Source organism: Rhopilema esculentum, chromosome 18 (genome assembly GCF_057945365.1).
Source record: "Rhopilema esculentum isolate cy_ngs chromosome 18, ASM5794536v1, whole genome shotgun sequence".
NCBI classification, from domain to species: Eukaryota; Metazoa; Cnidaria; class Scyphozoa; order Rhizostomeae; family Rhizostomatidae; genus Rhopilema; species Rhopilema esculentum.
Genome location: NC_142832.1, coordinates 3972329 through 3993370, shown reverse-complemented (window position 1 = coordinate 3993370; position 21042 = coordinate 3972329). Strand labels below are relative to the sequence as shown.

General features: G+C 35.0%; 2 protein-coding genes across 2 annotated transcripts; both read right to left on the bottom strand.

The window, feature by feature from the left end:
- Positions 1-30: 30 nt before the first annotated feature.
- Positions 31-9100, bottom strand: LOC135680789 (dnaJ homolog subfamily C member 25 homolog). The gene is made up of 14 exons (XM_065194974.2): positions 8941-9100; positions 8745-8773; positions 7811-7870; positions 6075-6122; positions 5585-5639; positions 5195-5301; positions 4500-4571; positions 4120-4188; positions 3667-3731; positions 3035-3091; positions 2424-2562; positions 1615-1680; positions 495-565; positions 31-167 (listed from the first exon to the last, which is right to left on the bottom strand). Exons 1-14 carry the CDS (start codon positions 9056-9058, stop codon positions 116-118), a joined length of 1008 nt encoding a protein of 335 aa, XP_065051046.1. The 5' UTR covers positions 9059-9100; the 3' UTR covers positions 31-115.
- Positions 9101-9724: 624 nt separating this feature from the next.
- On the bottom strand, positions 9725-21040 carry LOC135680786 (STAM-binding protein-like A). Its single transcript, XM_065194971.2, has 11 exons — positions 20878-21040; positions 19606-19670; positions 19091-19166; positions 18637-18738; positions 17126-17481; positions 16657-16712; positions 15895-16022; positions 13808-13945; positions 12761-12873; positions 12060-12162; positions 9725-10881 (listed from the first exon to the last, which is right to left on the bottom strand). Exons 1-11 carry the CDS (start codon positions 21013-21015, stop codon positions 10822-10824), a joined length of 1335 nt encoding a protein of 444 aa, XP_065051043.2. The 5' UTR covers positions 21016-21040; the 3' UTR covers positions 9725-10821.
- Positions 21041-21042: the final 2 nt, after the last annotated feature.

The following is a 21042-nucleotide window of genomic DNA, read 5'->3' as shown; positions in this document are numbered from 1 at the left end:
GTACAGCACATGAAGTGACAAAAATGAAAATTCAATTTTATTGCTGATTAACAAAACAAATGAATTGATACACAGTAAATAGATCTGATGTGCCACTGTTTGATACAATTGCAAATTAGTCTTCAGCAAATGTCATTCTTCCGGGTCCACCAGCTTTCATGTATCGCCTGCAAAAGTTATGAAAATACATTTTAACAAACGATGAAAGATGGATGAGATCAAAGGAGGAGCAAACATAGAATCTGAACGTGATAAGAAAACTGTGAAACAAGTCAACTATAATTACATTATTTCTGATTGGTTAAATACCTTAATAACTATTTTCTAAAAACAGCAATACTGATATCAATTTGAAAAAAGACTTGACAATACTGTTTTGTATTCAAATCATTATTAATAAAAAAACATGGTTTAGAGTAGAGTATGATAAATTGACATTTAAGGAAAAGACAGACCAAACAGACCAATTGATATTACATTCATTACGCACTCACCTCCACATTTTGTGTTTATTATTTTCAGCCATCTTGACTCTCATCTCTTCTTCCTGTTCCTCCTTGAATGCCTGGAAAATTAAAAAGAAAAATTTAGGGTTTATTGCGAAACAAGGCAGTAGCTGAGTAATGAAGTTGTACTGGGCATCTTTTTGAGGTGGTTTTCTTCAGAGTCAGGTATTCACAGCCTAACTGGCATGTCACGTGCAGAAAAAGCAAACAAATTTATGCCCTGTGTGCTTCTCAGATGAGAATAGCTAACCTAACTAAAGGCTGAGTCGTTTAATTCGAAAACTTCCAATGTCGAAGTGGATGGTAAACCTCTATATCATGTACGTTAATACATTCGTTTTATTAAATATACATTTTTTTAATTTCTTATGCTTTTTGGGTGCATTTATTCAAATGGTCGTTTTAAAGAGGGGGGGGGGGGGGTCGATTTTCAAACGTGACATCGAAGATACTGGAAAAACATCTTATGAAAAAAATTATTCCTACTGCCAAACACATTGTCTTGTTCCGCTCTTAGTGAATGGCGGATATCAACAATGAGGTTTGAGCTATCCAACATTATCTCTGATTGGCTACTATCACTAAATACTCATCAATTTCAACCTAGCATGAATTCTACTCCTCTGGAGATAAAATTGAGCACAATTGGGGACAGACTGCTTTCAAAAACAATGATGGGACCAGAAAATGTATAGTTGCAATACACACTGGAACACATACAGCTTGATCATCACACTCTCCAAGTGTGTTTAATGATTTTTACCAACGAGGGGGGGGGGGGGTTTCCATGGGAGAGGGGAAAGATTCAAAGAGAGGGTACAGCTTTTCTGTAGGACAGTGCATAAATTTTCAGAAGTTACTTGACGCGCGCACTGATTAGCGCTCCATTGTTTTTAGTTACTAAATAAATTGTTAGGACACCAGGAAGTGATAATTTTTTCGGACACATGCTATGCTTATCGAGCAGTGTCCTGGTCCCTTTTTCGGTGTGCCCATGCCTCGTGATCGGTAGTAAGCGACTCTAACCGCTACTAAAACCTCGTACAGTATATCATTTTGAAAACCTTACGAAACATTGCCAAGTAGATAAAAATGTTGTGAACATTACCTTCAAGTTTTCTTTAACCCATAACTCGCGGTTTAAATAGTCTTTTCGGGCAAGGTCATCAATAGCCTATAACAAAAACAGAATTGGCAGGTCTATAAGTACCAACCATATATTCTATGTCTATATTGTTTCTATCAAACCTGCAGAAAAATAAATATGACAAAAAATTCCAATGATAATAGGATGCTTCTACCAGAGGATACCGAGTTTGTGTCTCCTCAAGGACCAATTTCCTGTAGGTGAATTCTTTCACATTTGCTAAACATCCCCCTTTTTAGCATATCAGGCCATATGCTAAACCCTCTATCAAGTATTGAACGCCTCGGGTGTTGAAAAAATTCAAGCTCTCTTATGAGGGTCCTTCGACAAAAATCGTATAGACAACAAAGACGTTCAAATTCAACAGAACAAAGCTATCAGTGACTTTCTTTGCTTCATGTATTGGCTGGAAACATAAGGAATTAGGTGAAAAGGTAAAGCCAGACTTTATACTTTGCTCAGACCACGTGATAAGTATCGAAACCTATATATACTTTAAAAATGAGGCATTCTTTGACATATTTCTCTGAATTGCATTACAATGGGGTGTTTAATAAAGTAGGCGTCTTTCTCACTTAGCTGAATTAAAAAAGGAGCGTGAATCGGAGATGGGATTTAAACAGAGATAGAGATAGCCTCCAAAGAGTTACGGTGTTTCTAAATCTCGTTGCTCTACCGTGGATTAATCACGTGACTTACCTCTTTCAATACAAATGAAAGAGTTAAAACCAAACATTTTAGCCAAATTTTAAAACATAAACAAAACGTACCTCCCAATATAAATCACTAACTCCAATTGCCTTCCGTGTCAAGTACTCTTTCTCCTCAGAACCATACTCCTCTTTCAATATCCAGAATTTCCAAATCCATCGTGCGGCCCATGCGATGTACAAGACTATGTAATAAGGGCTAGATAGAGAGAATAACTGCGTTAGTTGGTTATAAATAAACCAGAGGTAAGGCAAAATAAATTATAAAGTAATGTATGAAAAATTAACAGCATTTCTATTGTAATACTATTTTCATACTAATATAATTTTTAAATTTCAATATTTTCAAAGTTTTGTGTGAGGCACATTTATTTCAAATCTTTGAAGTTTTTTTCATTTCTCTATATCATGTTTTATTTTCTATACATTTTTCTACATCTTATTACTCTTTTTTAATTTCTCTCTATCTTTATAACAATGATACCTATCTCACTAATAGAAACCAACAAATTCATAAACTAAGTTTGTGTCAATGAAATATGTGCTACATAGAGTACCTATCGAGGAAACTGAGAAGAATATATAGTTAAAGAAGTGGTAATAAAAATTAAAGTATAGAAAATTGAAGGAATAATCAGAAAATTTAAAATGTAAATCCGAAAATTACCGACCTCATCGCTAGCTGCACCCAAAGAATATCTCTTAGCGATGGTTTACTATAACCTCCCCTACGATGGAAAAAAAGTATTACGCCAGAAGGAAAATAGATTGAGTCATAATAAATCCTTGGATCAACAACTCTTCAAATTTATGATCATCAATTATTTTTGAGAAAAGCTCTTTTCATCAGTCCTTTTTCAAACATTGAAAAAGAAGATTAAAGACTGCATGAAACGCAAGAAGCATTTTACGTATACTGAGAACATTCAGAACTCCTCAGAGCGAGGAAAAACGCAATAATCTAGCATGTTTGACAGAATGAATGAAGCTCTTTATAATGACCAATCCTAATATTTGATTGGCTCTTTATAATGACCAATCCACGATCCATAATCCATCACGTGGTTTAAGGCTCTTAGTGGAAACTCTTGTCTGGAAACCCTAGTATTTTGTTTAAATAAAGATAGACGCCAAAACATCGAAATGACAAGAGAACTGCAAGGTTTTCTATAGCAAAAAGAGATAACAAATTGACCCTTCACTGGTAGAGTATAGATTGTTCAACCAAGGAATAATACTTTGAAAGATAACAGTTTGAAAAAGCTAAATTATAAATCATTGATAGTCATCAAATAGCACCTACCGTATGTCAATTGAATTCTCAACAACTTCTCGCAGTATTCTAGCTTCTTCCTCTTTTCTCTCTTCCTGAAAGACAAAGCAAAATGAATTGATGTCAAGAAAATCCTTTAAATAAAAAACTTAGGAGAGAAGAGGAAAAATGACTCCTTTATATGCCAATATTTGTTAAAATAGCAGTAGGATTTCAGAGTAGGGGGAGATATTTAGAGAAGTTAAATTTGATAATTGAAAATGTAAGGTCTGTTAAAAGAACTGATCTTCTATAAGAAATACCAAAAATGCATTACTGAGAACTGATAAGGGGACCTTGCCCTGAGCAATTTTTTGATGTTAAAAATAATACAGTTTTTCTTTAAATTAAAGCTAACATTGAAATCAAATACCGGCCATTGTCAAACCAAAACCATACATATGAATGTTTTAAAGAAAGTATATCTTTGATGCAACATTTTACCTTCGACTTTTTACCCTTTGCCTTTTTGCCTTTGACCAGTAAACCCTCATCATGGGCAACTTTCATTGCCTAAAAAGGAAGATCAAAAGTGGCATTAATTATGCAAGCTGCATTAAAAATCTTTTGCAAACAGAAAAGTGTTGCAAAATTAGTAGCATCATTTTAAACAATGACAATATTATACAAAACTGTGCTACAAAATGAGTTAAGGTTTTCTTATTTCATATTTGGAGATTTTCCATCTTGTATCTTTTGTAGACTTTACTAATAGAATAAGTCTTGGCCGGTTTGTCATTTCAATATTGAAAATGAAGCTTTAAACAACTTTCCATCATTCATATAGCTCATCAAGTATCAGCACAAAGTCAAAGATACATTACCTGGTTTTTAAATTTTGGCTGCTGCATAGCATATTCTATAGCTTCATTAAACCTAACATGTTTGTGCATATACTGAAAATGAAAAAGAACAATTTAGTCTTGAACAAAAAATAAACATAACATAACAAAATTGCAAAGATTTTATCAATAGTCACTTTAAGAGTTGATTTAAATTTTCTTCAATATAGGTACTTCAGTGAGACAAAGAAATAAGGATTGTTTTTTCTTTATTACATCTTTATTACATATAGTTTTTTTGTAAGAAACTGAAACTTCTACATGTTGTTGCAATATAAAACGAAAATTAACTCAAAAATTTACACGGGAAAGTTTGTTTTTGGGGTTCTAAAAACAATGGTTGCGAGTGACAAAGCATAAGAATCAATTATGTCACAAGGTTTGCAGTTGATTCGGTCTTCGCAGTAAACACACTATACCACCAAGTCAGGGCTGTTAGTCAAACAATTGTGCAAATTTCGATACCAGCATGAAAAGTTGCAAAAAGTATTGGTACATAGTGTTGCTATTCTTCTTAAGGTATATTACACAAGATCTGGGCCCATGACGTAAAATTTCAATTCTATAAAAATTCTAGATATATATTTATCCATCCAGTATTTGCATCAGGCCACATCAAAATGTTGATAGGAATGGCTTGCAGCACATTATTTCATGATAAATTTTGATAAATGTACCTGTAAAACTGAGATGACAGATACTGTAGCAGCTATGACAATCCTAACATCAACCTTAGGGGTGACCTGCCTCTTGTAATATCGGTAGTAATGGTAGTATGCATATTCTGAAAAAAACAAAGAAGTGGGTAAAGTTCACATCCATTCTATACATAGATATATAAATACATGGTTATAATAACCATGTATTTGTATTTATTTACGTATAGTTAATAGTTAATATTAATATTAATATATGTATAGTTATTTATCTATGTGCAGTTGCAATGAAGAAAAGTTAACATGATAACTAGAGCTGGTTTGATGATTGCTGTATGAGCAAATTTGATGTGTGTCACTGTGCAAATTGATGAATCATTATGATATCAAGAGTTGACAAAGCCTTCAAACCTGGATTATCCAACATGTAATCATAGTCAGTCCTAGCTTCATCATCTTTTAGTGTCTGAAAACAAATTGGTTTAATCAGCAATTTATAGTGTCAGGAAAACGTGTTGGGAACAAGAAAAATAGTGAGCAATAATAAACAAATAAAACCCCTTAAATACAAAATATACAACTATCCCCGAAAAACTTAACCGCGATGTCTCTCAACTCTCAATCCTCTTGAAGCTATTTCATTTCAATATTATATATATTTGAATAGCAAAATATTTCATAGTTAGGGCATAATTGGCTTACGAAAAAGCTTTGGGTGAGGTTTGACACAAGTAGCTTAACCAAAAACAATTCCAGTTTGTGGTTTATGATCAATTGAGGAGCAAGACACATATTATAAAACATGGACCTGTTATCAAAATCTGTTATCAAAACCTGGTATCAAAACCTGTTATCAAAAACAAACAATATACTAATGTCTGAAGGAACTCTTCTTCTGTACCTCATAGGCAGTTGCTATCTTTCTAAATCTCTCTTCTGCATCTTTTTCCTATGAGGAAAAGAAAATTCATTTTAGTTAGCATTCCTTTCAGTTCTTGTTTATTTCAAAAAGGGCACTATGATTGAAATAACAAAATAAGAGTTGATTTGAACAGGTATTCAAAGTAAAGACAACCTAAAACCTCACTTGTCAATTGAGTTAGAAACTATTCTGTAAAAATCAAAGACAATCACAAATATAGAATGGGAAGGAAATAATTTGTAGTCCAAGTTATGTGCAACCCCTAACTGAAAAGCATCTTTGACCAAAAGAGATTGTCCTAGGTAGCTTTTAACCAATTAATGTCCTACAGATGCTATTTTTTCTTAATCATAACATTTTTGGAGAACTTAAGTGCTGCAAAGCCAAATTACAAGGTGTTGTGTCTCTTGTCTGGTTGTCTCTGACCATTTGGTTTAAAACCAACTATTTGTATAAACTGCTTTTGAAACATGGTTAGAAGGCTCTTGCTTGCCTAATTTGGTCAAGCAGCTGCTGTCAGCAGCACTGTTACAATGTCTATGGTTGCCTATGCCTATTCAATGCGTAATTAAGCAAAGCTTATCCAGTCTTGAGCCCTGATATGGGGCAAAACTGGTCTACAGCAGACTGTTTGAGGTGTCAGTGGCTTTCTTTACTTTACACTTCTACTGCAGATCTGTGGGTTGGCATACAGTATGCCAAAACCCAAGCACTGCTTTGTAGTGCGGTTCTTTGTGATATTGCTTAAAGGGACTGTTGAGTCTCTAAGACTCATTTGTACTTCTTTTCACACTTTACTACCACCCACATGCATTGCCACTGACAGCCTAATTGCTGGCCCTAGATCGGCTTTAGGTCCTCATTCACTCTAGCTATACTGATGAGCCCTGATATGGGGCAAAACTGGTCTACAGCTGACTGTTTGAGGTGTCAGTGGCTTTCTTTACTTTACACTTCTACTGCAACTCTGTGGGTCCACCAAAACCTCAGCACTGTTTTGCAGGGTTCTTGATGATATTGTTTAAAGAGACTGTAGAGTCTCTAAGACTCATGCATACTTCTTTTTGTAATCAATGTTTGCTATCATGAAACTTGAATGTTTAATTTGATTTTCAAACTGTAATGTCAGTGCCTTTCTATGGCTTGCTACAAATAGTTGAACTCTCTACATATTTTGCCAACAGGAGTTGGACAACATTTTCTCATATGTCAATTCTGTTTTAAAAGAAATTTTTGGCTCCGAAAACAAATGTGGTTTTGCTTGCCTGTTGACTCAAAGAATTTCAAATAAAGCTTTAAACGTTTACTGAGGATTTTGTGTTAAAAAACTTGCTATGAAAGGTTAAGCCTTGGCCAAACTGGGCAACATAGTGTGGGACAATGTTGCACCAAATTTTGTTGATTATTTTGCAGTTGAAACATTGTGGCCAAACTGGGCAACATTACAGCATCTATTGCTGAAGTTGTCCTAACAGCATACCAAATTTGATCTGACAAGTGATTTTCCACGCCATATGCGATTTGAGCACAAATTTGGAAAAGTATGCAGAAAGAAAGCAAGCTGCAGCTACTGGAAGCTGATTTTGATATCACAACACCATTGTTGATTTTAGCACTCTTAGTTTGAGTTCTCAAAGAAGCAGTAGCATTTGGCCAATTTGTTGCTTTTTGATGACATTTGGCCAATATTTGAAACAAATTAAAGTATAACTCACCTTATATACATCAGGATGATACTTTCTTGCAAGCTTTCTGTAAGCTTTTGAAATTTCACCCTGGGGAGAAGAAAACCATTATGCAAAATTTGAAGATTGAGATGAATAATATATGCTATATATTATCAGGCTAAAGAATTTTTTTCAGCAAGGGTGTAGAGCTGGGGACTTAGGGGGCTAAGTTCTACTTCTACATGGGGTTAAGTAGTCCTTTATATTTTTGCCATTGATTTTTGAGAAATTTTTCACGAGGACCACCCTATTCTTTTGTATCTATACGTATGTATGTATGTATAATAATCTTTAATGTGAATAACAAACTAAGTTTGAAAACTTGCTTTCAGCTTGGTTCACAAATTAAAAGTACAAATAATCTAAATTCAACCAATAAGGAAATAAAAATCAGTAAAAACCTAGTACAAAATTCAAATAATGAGTAATAAACCTATAATGTTAGTTAAAAATGCTATTTTAAAATCCATCCATACTTATTAAAAGAGTTCAACTTAAGTTTGTCTATTAAATAATTTGTACATTTATTTTTAAAAGAATGAGTATAAAGCCCTGTTTGTGGTTTATTATGGAACATGCATGGGTGAAAATTTTTTCACTAAGACACTACAATGTAAAATATCACAATGCATAAATGTGATCAAACAATTTTTGCCTTTTTAAATTTGAAATCAGATAAGTTTAACTGGTAAAAAGGGTCGCTAAACAGTAAACACCAAACCACTGCACACAGAAGTTGATAAATAGCAACTGGGAAATACGTTGCGACCAAATTTATAAAAAACTGTCTATTTACAAAAGTTTAGGCATTGTTTGATTATTCGGAGATCTGTTTACCAAGGACTTCATTAACTTGGTCAACAATGAACAAATAATTGCGATAAAGATCAGATAACTTAGATCAACATAAAAATCGAAATACCTTTGTTGCATCTCTAGTTACTCCAAGAACTAAAATAGAAATACATATTTAAACCAAAGTTCGTTCGTTAATTGAATGATTTTATATTAGAATAGCAATTTGGTCTCACAACCCACATGGAAATGGCTAGGCCACGCCGGCACGTCGGTACCAGCTCATTATGGCCTATCGAAAATGAGAAGAATATTTTTCTTACCATCATAGCAATTATCTTGTCCACAATACAAATTTTCAAATGATGCACTACAATATGAAAAGAATAACGAAACGATAAATATAAAAGAAATCTTTGCTGTGATGTTGACAGCCGCCATTTTTCAATCGATTTGGACTGCGGAAGATTTTTCCTTTCAGAGAATAGAAATATGCATAAATTATTAGTTGCAGATCATTGGCTGATTAAATTTATCCCGGCATCTGATTGGATATTTGCATAGAAATTAACAGGACACATCAACATCCGCTATAAGCTATAATGTAATGATGACCCTGAAAATGGCTGATATTGCTCAATTTTAATCGATTTTTTCAAAATTCGTACAATTGATTCCGTATGATTATCGCCTTATTATTTGGCAATTGAATAAGTTTATTGTCCTCATCAATTGAGGTTTAAAACAATTTGCATTGCGCGTGGGTGTCTAGTGTAGAATCGTCTGTAGCCGAGGCAATTATTTCTCCTCAAAAGGAAATGAATTCTTGCATCAGAGCTCAATTTACAAGATACACTAATTAACAGAGAAATTATTTCAGTTAATTGCCAAATAAATTTCTATTGAGGGAGTCACTGTAAACTGAAGACGAGCTCCCTTGTAAATGTCGAAAAGTAACTCTTTTTGTGAGGGCCCCACACCAGTATTGCTTTTAATAGCTCTTTACTCCTATAGTCTATATTCGCGCATTAAGTTCCATACTCTGTAGAGGCAGTCGCAGATGTCGAAAAATTCTGAAGTGTGACGTCATAAAAATGCAATTTAAGAATATTTTACTTTGACCTTATAATCTGAAAGAACACCACAAAATACCTCTGGATATACAAGAGCAGTTAATAATTTAGATATACCCAATGAAAGATTTGGAAAGATCTACTGAATGAAAGATTTTCAAAAATTGTAAGTTTCCTAACGGACTACTGTTATTCTGGCTTAGAATTTAAACTTTCACTTCGGTGCTCCATTGTTTATCGTACCAGGTTCTACTACTCAGAGAAGGTCTAGGTGTGTCATCCGAAACTCTTGTTTAAATTACCTTTTCCCAGGTCACTGACTGTGTGACCATTATTTTTCTGGAAATTTACTTGCCTTACAATGGACAATGTACCAGTAACTGAATTTTCCTTCATTTCATCCTACCGAGTAGTTATAATTATACAATTTTCAACCAATGTTGCTATGGAGATACAAAAGTGCTAATTTAGCGGCTCTCCAGCTGAAACAGTCGATTTGAAAAGCACGAGCGCATGTTCTTAGGCCTGCACGGTCAGTGACTATATGTAAAGTCGCGATTTGATCTTGCCAAGTTCCACCAATTCTTCTGTATTCTTTCAGCCAAGGACAGCTTTGTGCCCCATGAATCAAAACAAACAAACAACGTCAATGAAAATTGTACTTCAGATACGGGGTTGGGGACCTTTCAGCATGAAACGTAGCTTGCTCAACTTGAGTTAGCATTTCTGATTTTCATGAGTTTTCTTTTTTGGGGTCTGTGACACTGGAATCTAGAAAAAGAAACCTTTAACCTTGTTCAGACCAGCAAATGGGCCTATCCATTGAACATTTAGACAACGTGTTGTGGATAAAAGCTTGAGAAAAGAAGACAGGTTTTGAGAGGCACGAGTTAACGAAGGTTGGGAACTTTTCTCATGATACAATTTGGTTTGAAGAACGATACGGTAATTGAGAACTAGCTTTTGTACCCTGGAATAGTAATAAGAAACTTAAATTGCACAAGGTACGACTGAGACTAAACTAAAATCAAATTAAACGTATTTACATGTTTTTAAATGCACCTAACAGTATGATATCCGAAAACACTAAAAATTGATATTACATAAACTCTTTAAACATTTCTGGCCACATTATCTCAAATCTAGAACACTAAGGTCCATTGCTGGGTCCATCTCAATATGATCTGATTCCTGTAAGACAATAAAAGTGAAAATAAATCAAAATGGAAAAACCAGTACGGCGACAAAGAGAGACATGACATTTCAGTTATAAATCCAGGTGTGGCAAAATCAGTTTGACCATAGTCAATTATAGCTTAACATAATCAGTAGACAGAAATCAATTAATACGTTTCGACTCTAGCTAGAGTCATCTTCACTAAAGTAATAAAAATCTTTTTATCTTCTTTTTTATCAAGCTGCGTGTTCCAAATTCTAAACCAAAATAGCTAAATGTCGATAAACTGGACAACCTGTGGTATCCAGTTCGTATAGCCATTTCGTTTTGGCCTCGTTCAATTTCAAGACGAATCTTAGGCTCTTCAGTTTTTCCTTGTGGGTTTAGAATACAAAAAGGCGATGGAAAACATTGTGGTATTTAGTTCAAGAAATATAGGTTGACTTTGAAGTAAATTTGGAGTGGAAACAGATAACTTCTTCCTTGACGTAAATTCTTTGTCAAGATAAAGTGTTTTAAACACCTTACCCTTGTAAAATATACATAAACTGTATATGAATTTAAAACTGTCACTAAAAGTATCAGAAAAACTAAAGTCCAGTCGCAGAATATCTTAAATAAATGTTTTATTCATTCCCAACATTTTATGTTCTAAAACCATACCAAAGCTCTAATTCTTGGAAAAATTGTTTGAACACCTACAAAAACTTCGCAGTTGTTTCTCTTTCCATCATACAATGTTTTCATACATTTAAATAAGAATCTGACTGGCAACAGGTGCATAAACGACTATGCTCCTTCCTAGTGGTGGCTGGTTTTTAGAACTGCAATCTTGGCAACAAATGCTGAGACACTTTCAAAAAAGGAAGCTACTTACAAATCACCCATCCCCTTTTCCCCCCGAATCAATGTTGTGATTGGATAAGTAACTAATGTTGTAAACCCCAATTATTCTGTAACCATCCTAAACAACATTGCTCACGGGGGGAGGGGGGTTTAGGTCACCAGCGCACATTATATGAAGATATAGCACGCGAATTCCCTTTCCGTTCATAAGTCTCAGCTATTTTTTGCCAGGGGTGTGGGTACAAATTGCCCAAAAGACCAAATCGAAAGCTTTTATTCGTCATATGTTAAACAACAGTATAATAGCTACGATATCTAGGAAAATCAAAATTATCATAAGAAATACCTCAAACAACGGGGGTTCCTTTGGATGAGGGTGGAATCCCGTCTTATTGCATGAGCCTATGAAGGACATTCCGTGGTTGGATGTCAATCGGTAAACCCCAACTCTGTATGGAAGAGGTTGAAAATTAGTCGAAAGCTATACATCATACATTGAACATAGATTTTGCTTACAACACACAATGAACATTGATAGGCAAGTTATTGAAGATAGGATTTCCTAAGCTGGAAGTGGATGAGAAGTGGGGAATATTAAGTGTCTGGGATAACGTCGTAAACTTGAAGGAAAATGCCTTGCAGTCCCTGATATCATGCACATTCTACTCTCTTGATACCTCAATGATACAGTCGTGACTATTTATCGGCAAGTTTGCATAACAAAAAGTATCTACAGTCTAAAGCAAGACTGACCCACAGGTAACCTAACACGAATGACTGTTTCCCAGACAATATTGAGAATTTCCGTTAGACTATAGGCAGAAAAGAGAAACAGCTCGCTTGGGGCATTTTGTAAGGGCTCCCTGGGAAACAGCTGCAAGACTAGAGAAGGCTTATAAAGAAAAGTTGGGACTATGGATAAAGTCAAATGTATTCTTATTTTTATATGGGATCGCTAGTCATCGAGATTGCAGGAAATGAGTGGAAATATATAGATCTTATCATAAATTATTTTGGCAATGGCTAAAGGGGCACCAATATACATACTGGTCAAACTTGGGTGCACAAACGATAGCTATTGCCTCTGGCATCATTACTTGATACGCGTAGTGAGTATGTAGATCAACACTTGAAAGGAAGCTTGTCTGGGATGGATGCGTCTAGAAGAAAACAAACTTCAGTCGATATGATAAATACACTAAAATTTCAAGCTAACATACTTTGAACTCTAGCCAAGAGGTATGTTTAATCAAGGTTATAAAAGCGCTCTACAGGCCACGTTTGATAATTGTATGAATCAAGGAAGAGCAGAGTTTGTTTGAAGGAGCCTGAATTATAAAGAACATAGAGTCTGAACAGGGATAGCTATGAAAGGAAACTTATTTGCTTGAATAAAGAAAGTTCAAATTATAAAGTAAACGAGCTCCACGAGTCGTTAATAATGCTGTTATATTGAGTAAGTTAGACGCTCAATTTGTTTAGCGTCAGTAAAGTGAGTGGAGTGAGTTTGTCTGATTATAAGGTAGTATAATTACCCGTATTTTCATTCATAACGAACTTATTTTCTAAAATTGCAAGAATCATATTGAGGTACACTTCAGCGTGACATAAAGGTAACTGACCGATATAAAAGTGGCTTAAGCCACCTTTCAATAAATATTAGCCAATTAATACGCGTGTGAGTTGAATCACACTCACTGATTGGTTTATAAATTTTAAAAGCAGGCTAAAGCTCTTGAGTATCTGTCTATTGCCTTTACAAACATTATATTAAATGTGACGCATTATCAAAATAGGTATGACCGTTCACCTATGTGATATACAGTTAAGGGGTGAGCGAAATACGTAATTGAAGGTATGGGCGACGTAGAACACATGTCAATCCTTTAAAACAAAATATCTTACAATCCCTGGTATTACATGAATGTAGCTAGCTGTATATAAACATGCAAAACCCTCCTGAATGTCTCGCCTGGCATACATTTACCAATCCTGGGTGTTTAATGGGTATATGTACACACAGAGCACACAATTAATGTCATCTAAGAAATGCTACAAAAAGGATGCAAGAATCATTGTGGTTAGAAAACATACATGAATCCATCCAAGCGTCACTAAATCATACTTGTCTTGAACTTCAAACATCTCTTCCTCATTTGTAGTTGTACATGAATCCGGGGTTCCAGTTTGTTTGGGTATTACTAAGTGTGTTATTTGGAATACATTTTTCGCCTGTTGATGAAAATGTCGTCATTTTAATTCTATTCCCCGTAAATTCTCATAAGACAAGGGCATATTTGCAGTTGAAAGAATGTAAACACACAAATGAAAAACTTCAGTTTTGAAGAACCCACAGTCTGAAGTTGATAGTATGGAAACATGACAAATTTCAGTCTGATGTCTTGAACATTGGTACTTAAGTGGTGATCAGGGGCGGCGGGCAGTGTTATTACCGTTATTACTGTAATAACACTTTTTCCAAAGTCTTTATCAGTTTGATGCATTCGTCTGCTAGACACAACCAATGACGTAAAAATAATATGGTATCTGTCCTCTATTCATCTGAAGGGGATGATAATTACCTGCTAATCCTTAACCACAGGAAGCCTATTATGTTTTTCAATGGTATTTCAAATCGTTCAAAACTAGTTCGAGGCTCCCGGTCTCATTATTACTTTCGCGTTTCTAATAACGGAAACAGCAAAGTCTTTGTCACGGGACTCACCGATGACGTAAAATTCAATTGTTCTTGGTTCTTGAAATAAAGGAGCCTAGCAGCCCCGTTATTACTTCTGGGATTCTAATAACGCGGCCATTTACCTTTCGCCAGTGCTGTTTTATGATTTTGCTTGTAAGTTAGCTGTTTCAAAATGAATCGTGTTGTGGAAGATCAAGTGAATGACCATCAATTATTTTGAAACGGGTGGAATTAACTCACTAGCAATGTCTCGAACTGAAAGGCCGTGCCAGATATATCTCGTCATGTATTTTTCTATAATAAATTTTTAGCTTGCATCCTTTCAAATTTATTTGTACATTTGTAAACTGTAGCTATTCAAAATGTTGCAAGTTGCTTATGTAAAGGCATTTAAAATGAATGATGAACTGAACTGAACCTTGAATGTGTTCAGAGGGCTTTCACGCAGCGGTTTCCGTTATTACAATCGCGATTCTAATAACGGGCCCACATGGTGGCTCAGAGGAAGTGGCCGCCAAATATTTTTCACGACTAATCACCGCTCGCAAGCCCTTCTGACAAATGTTACAGCCCTCCAGTTTGTTTAAAAAGACCAACAGGAAATCAGGCTCTTCATAGATTTCTTTTTGATATGCGAGCAAGGAAGTATCTGCATTTATTTTCTAGGAGATACAGCACTAAAATTGCCAATTAACTTAAAACTTTCAGCATTCGCTCAGATTCCTAGTTGCTTACAAAAATGTGTATACCCGACCAATTTATGTCTTTTAGTGACTTTTTGTTTGTTGTTTAGAGTCAATTGAAGATATGCATATTTCCCCAACGTATGGCTAGGCCAAATTTGGGGGGGGGGGGGAGTGTTGTAAAACCCCTATACCCCTCCAGCTGAGGAGGTTCAAAATTCCTTCATAAAGAAATTGTTAATTTTCCTTTTTCATGCATCTTCCATACGTTTGAAAAAGTAATACTAAAAAAAATTTACTCCCAGCCGCCCCTGGTGGTGATCAAAAGCAGAGAAAAAGGATCAAGAAGATACTAGATTTTAACCTACAAAATATCAAATGATATATCATGCAAGTAGGAAGAGATGGTCAATAGGCCGTCAGCCGGGTTCTCAGAGAATTGCAATGAAGATAACAAAGAAATGTAGGCAAGAAAAACGGCCCCGGTGAAATATCTTACAGGATCCAGTTTAAGGATCTGTGCATGGTACATTAAGGATCCTGGTGAAGCATCCTACAGAATCTTTTTCCAGATCCTGTACAAGATCCTGTAGGATCTTGATGGCTCCTGTAGGATTATTGGTACGACCTTGCATAGAATCCTAAATATTTTGTATAATCCTATGAGTCCTTGTATGATCCTTCCAAAATGTTTTATACAAATTAGAAAGGACGACAAATTATAGAGGAACAGTCAATTTCAAAATAAAAGCACCATAACAAGAGAAGCTAAATTCGTTGAAATTAATTATATAGCTTGCCAATTTTCCTGCGAGTATTCCGCATGTTTCGACATTTCGCAATGTGTTCATTGATGCTAGGCTTAAAAATCTGCTAACGATCGCTTGTGGTACATAAATTCTTCGTAAACCACTAATTGAACTTGAAACTAAAATAACAAAAAAGGAAGAACGTGAAGCACTTATATATCGTTACATTGGCTTGCCTTGATGATAAAAATTCAATCTCAGTAAGACACACTCTAAGGTCTTCAGGGGATTGGCCTAGGTTTTTATTTAAACTTTTTTACTTGGCGAATCAGATCCGCCAATGGAAAACATTATTCATGTTGCAGAAGAAACTTTCAGGGGAAAATGCTTCCTTATCAATAATATCAAACATGGTCTACAATCCTGGCCAAAAAGTTAGTGGATTGGAGAAAAACCAGAAAGTGCAATTTTACCCCGAAAATGTCATAAAAACCCCCACCCTTGCAGCAATGTTGGTTTTTTGGAAAACACCCAAGTTATAGCAATCGAAATGTGTAGAAATAAGCAAGTCAACATTGCCTGATGGGGTAGGGAGTGTATTTTGTTTTCAAAAAGACTGCAATTTGCCAGCCAGTTTAATAACTTTTGACCAGGATTGTAGTTAAAAACATAATAAAGTTTTCCTATTAAAAACATATCAACAAAAAACAAGCACAAAATACCATTCAAAAATTTTCATTGCATTTTACTTCGAAGTATCAAGCTGTCAATGAATTGTCTAAAGCCAGAAAGATACAAAGATGATACACTTACTTTGACGATCGAAAACCGAGTTTGGTTTAGTTGTTCTATCCACCGTAGGAGTAGAGCTGCAATTTATGATAATCAAACATAAATCCTTAAGAAAACAGAAATATTTTCTTAGGTGTAGGGTTCCTTTTCATGTAGTATAAGATTACTCCCCATCCGAACTCCACTGTCCATTTTGTTAAAAATGAATAGAAATCTAACTGTTGCTTCTGTTGAAACTACATGCGTATCCATGAAAACAAAGGCAAATGACCAAATAATAAACGAAAGATGAGAGTTAAAATGGCTAAAGTGGCATAGCAAGTATGGAAAAGTATCAAACAAGAAAGCTGACACGATTATAGAATATATTCTATACGTGCATTCTAGCTGTTCATTTCAACTGGAAGGGGCAAAAAAGATATTTTAAAAAGAAGTATGATCTGGCATCCTTGACGAATAGTACTTGATACTTCGAAATGAGAAAAGTTACCTTGGTCTCAGCTCACTTGTAAACTGGTCTGTTGATGTTGGACGTCTTGTGTCAGCTGCAGCCAAGTCGTCTTGATTATAAAAATAGTCCGAAGGGGGTGAGTAGGGTGGTGGTGGAGCATCAGGTAAGGCAGACTGATCGTTTACAATGTCAATGTTTTTAGGGGCTGAAGGGTAGTCTTCTTCTACATGTAGAGTAGGTGGGGGTGCAAGTGGCGCGCTGGGTTGGGGAAAGTTTTTCCCACTTTTCTGTTGCGATGATAATTGTTCAAGCTGGCGTTTTCTCTCTTCTTCTTCTTTCTGCTTTTGCTGTAGTTCTACTTCTTTCTGTTGCCTAATTTTGTTTTCTTCTTCGGCCTGTTTGAAAATAACACAAATTATGTGTATCGGTAATACACAGAATAATAAAATGGTGTGCATTATTGTAAATTGCAGCTCTCGTATTTCGATCGCAAAAAAGAGTATCATCTTTGTCGTTTTATAGCTTCAGTAAAGGGGTAAATTGATGTAGGCTCCAGCTGTAAGATGGACACAAAAGGTCTGTACATTTGTCACAGCTGAGCTTTCTTGAAAAAAAACTAATAGCAAGGCGATTGACTATATTTGAATTTTGCTTGGGTCCCAAGCTCCAGACCCTGCTAGGATCCATACATTTTTTATTTCATTGTCAACTGCATTTTATCTCCTTTGAACTTTGAAAACATGTGCTGAAATCTGCACCATCTCTTGCTGTTAACTTATGAATAGCTACAGATTAAACAGGCAGCTCAAGGTATTGTTAAGCGAAAAGGGAGGTCCAATAAATCATAACCCTGAGCACAAATCGCTATATCAATAATCGTTCAAATGTTTCACTTAGTCTTTAACTGACAGTCTGGTAAAGAAGAAAGGTCCTTGCTTCCCCTGCAAAGGTGTCAGGGAAATACGAGAAATCTGAACCCAAGAGCCTGGCATGTAGCTGGATTAAAATTAAGCTACATTGATGCGAAATGACAAAACAACATGGAAAAGCAGAGAAATAAAATACTGAAGCAATTATCATCTTACACTCCTTGGCAGTGGCGCAAATTTAGGGTTATGTTTGGGGAAGGCTCAGACCCTTCATTTTCCGACAAGATAACATATTGGATGGGTTCTTGGCAAATATGATTTGTCAAACATTTGTCAATTATTCGACGAATGCCACAATTTTCCAAGCCTGAGCCTCCTGCATGCCCCCATAAATTCTGAACTAGGAATGACAGATAATGAAGCAAAGGTTAGCAGAAGTTTGTATCCAGATGTAAATCAAAAGTAAATTGAGATGAAAATGGTATGTTTGAACAAACTCTTTCTGTCTTTACAAAAACTCTCTTATACCTTTTCAATTAACTCATTCTGAAGGTATCAATACAAAATGCAGATCATAGAAGAATCAGGGGTTGAGCCATGTGGAAAAGAAAGCAAGTTCTTTCTTTGCTATCAAAAACTTGTCTCAGTTTACAGGAAATAGTTATCAAGTAGTTGACTTACCCGTTTGTTTTTCTCAAATGTCCACTTGTTGTACTGTTCAGAATATAATTTCTTTATTGTCATTCTTAACTTTTCAGTAATTGGGAAAATCTTTTTGACATTCTGTAACAGATAAAAAAGATAAAAAGTTTTGAAATAATGTTTAAGAGACAGAAGTCTTTGATTGATACAAAGTGTGTCATTTAGTAGAAGACAAGTACTACCATTGAAAGACTTGGGTTAAACAGTGTTGGAACTTAACATTGCATCTATAACTAGTAAAACATAAAAGCTACATAGCCACTTAAAGAAAAGCTTCTTAATCATCTTGATAAAAAAAACCCAGATCCATCCAAAATAATTCAGAAATATCATATTGTAAGTTATTACTCTCCTGAAACCATTGAAAATAAAAGCCATTTGCTACTGAAAATACTGGGAAATTTTGTGAAAATACACTAAAGTTTCTCAGTACCTCCATTGTCTTTTTAACTGCAAGAGAATCTGCTTGCTTGTATTGTGGATGCTTTGGAAGCTTCTCAACAAACAATCTATATGGAAACCATTACTTGACAATAATGTCATACTTGCTGATTAAATGTTAATAAAATATATTATTATCAATGTACCAATAGAACATGTACAGCTCTACCTATACAGTATTAAGCACTAATGACAGATAAATTTAGACATTCCTCTCTGGGTATAGCTAAATTTCCCTTGAATGGAATTCTAGGTATGCAAAAGGGACAAGCTGAACTTGAGTTGGGGATAAAAGCTTACACAAACATTTTATACAACACCCCTAAATTAAACCTTTTTGAAACAAAGCAAATGTATTTCCAACTCATTCTTAGAGTCACACCAAATTAGAACAACATAGAATAAGAAAACTGAGTCTAATTGAATCTAACAAAACAGTTGGAATTTGAACTGTCTTTAAAAAGGGGTTATGTATAAAGAAAATTTTTATTCAGATATGAAACTTACACTATGTATTTCATGTATAGTGTAAAGGCATTTTCGATGCTTCCTTCACCCAAATAAGTTCCTGCCTGCAAAAAAAATTGAATTTTCAAATAATACAGAAATTTATTTTGCTTACCTAGGGACAGAGCAAGGGGATAGCTGAGGTAATTAGTGATAATCATTTTTTTTAAAATTGTTATCATTTTCAATAGTATTTAAATATGTGTGATTGGTAAAAGGGTGAGGCAGTGCGGATGAATGACTTGGCCTTGGGTGATGGCTTGAAAGCAATAGCTCAGTGTTAGAGCACTTGACATACAAAGTCAGGGGTGGTGAGTTTGAGCCTCGCTCAGGTCTGTTGTTTTCCCACACTCTCTATTAGTTGTCTTCAAAATCCTGTTGCCTTTTCAATTAATTTTATCCTCAAACAATATTTTTATGCCAGCACAGAAAAACAGAAACATATCATACTAAAGTACTTTTCATCTGACACTCTAGTATAAACGTTGGATAATGCCCAAAGGCCGGAAAGTGTGGAAGATAATATTTTAAATTAGCCTTTATCATCTTCTCAAACCATCTTAGCTTATGGCAATGATATCATGATTGATAAAATATGCAAATGAGTTAATAATAATCTTTGATTTTTTAAACTTGGTTTTATATCTGGCTTCTATCCTTTTTAAGAAACAAGGCGTATTAATCAAGATATATACACAAATTGCAAACTTTCTAATTTGGGTTGGAAACTGCTGCACTCTACAGTTCAGTCTGGCATTTATTTTTCTACTAAGCCATAAAAAATCTTTTTGTCATCTCCAAAGGAACCAGACTACTTTGTAGTTCTCCTGCTTTAAATGACACAGTAGAATGGTTTAACTTTTCTTGTGTTTAGACTGCAAAATACAACAAGACCTCCGGTGTGCAAGATAAAAGCTTTAAGTGCAAGTGTGAACTTTGGTAGAACTGTGCACTTCAAATGTGCACTTTATTGCGCAAAACTATGCTAGAGTCTAAAGACACGAGTTAAGAAGCGAAAATGAAAAGATAAGAGAAGGTAGGCCTAATTATTAACAGTAATTTCTTATTATTAAAACAAATCAAGTTTATGTAATTCTTTATTTTCCATAAGCAATAGGTTATACCCATTTCACACCCAGATCTCAAAGTGACATTTACCTAGAAAGGGACATTACCTAGAAAATATATTGGGTGTGCACTTGCCATACTCGGGGCAGACTCTGGTTTTTATAAGGCCTTGAAAATACTTGTGTTAAAGAAAGTATAGCCTACCATTCTCTCCAGCTCAACGCCAGATCTAAAATATCTTTTTGTAGGAATATTTTTGTCCACTTGGACATTATCTGCAAGACTTGAGAGCAATTTGAATCTTGCTTCCGGATCCAGGGAATGGTCATCATAAGCAGCCATGTTTGAATTTCGCAAAAGAATGTAAAT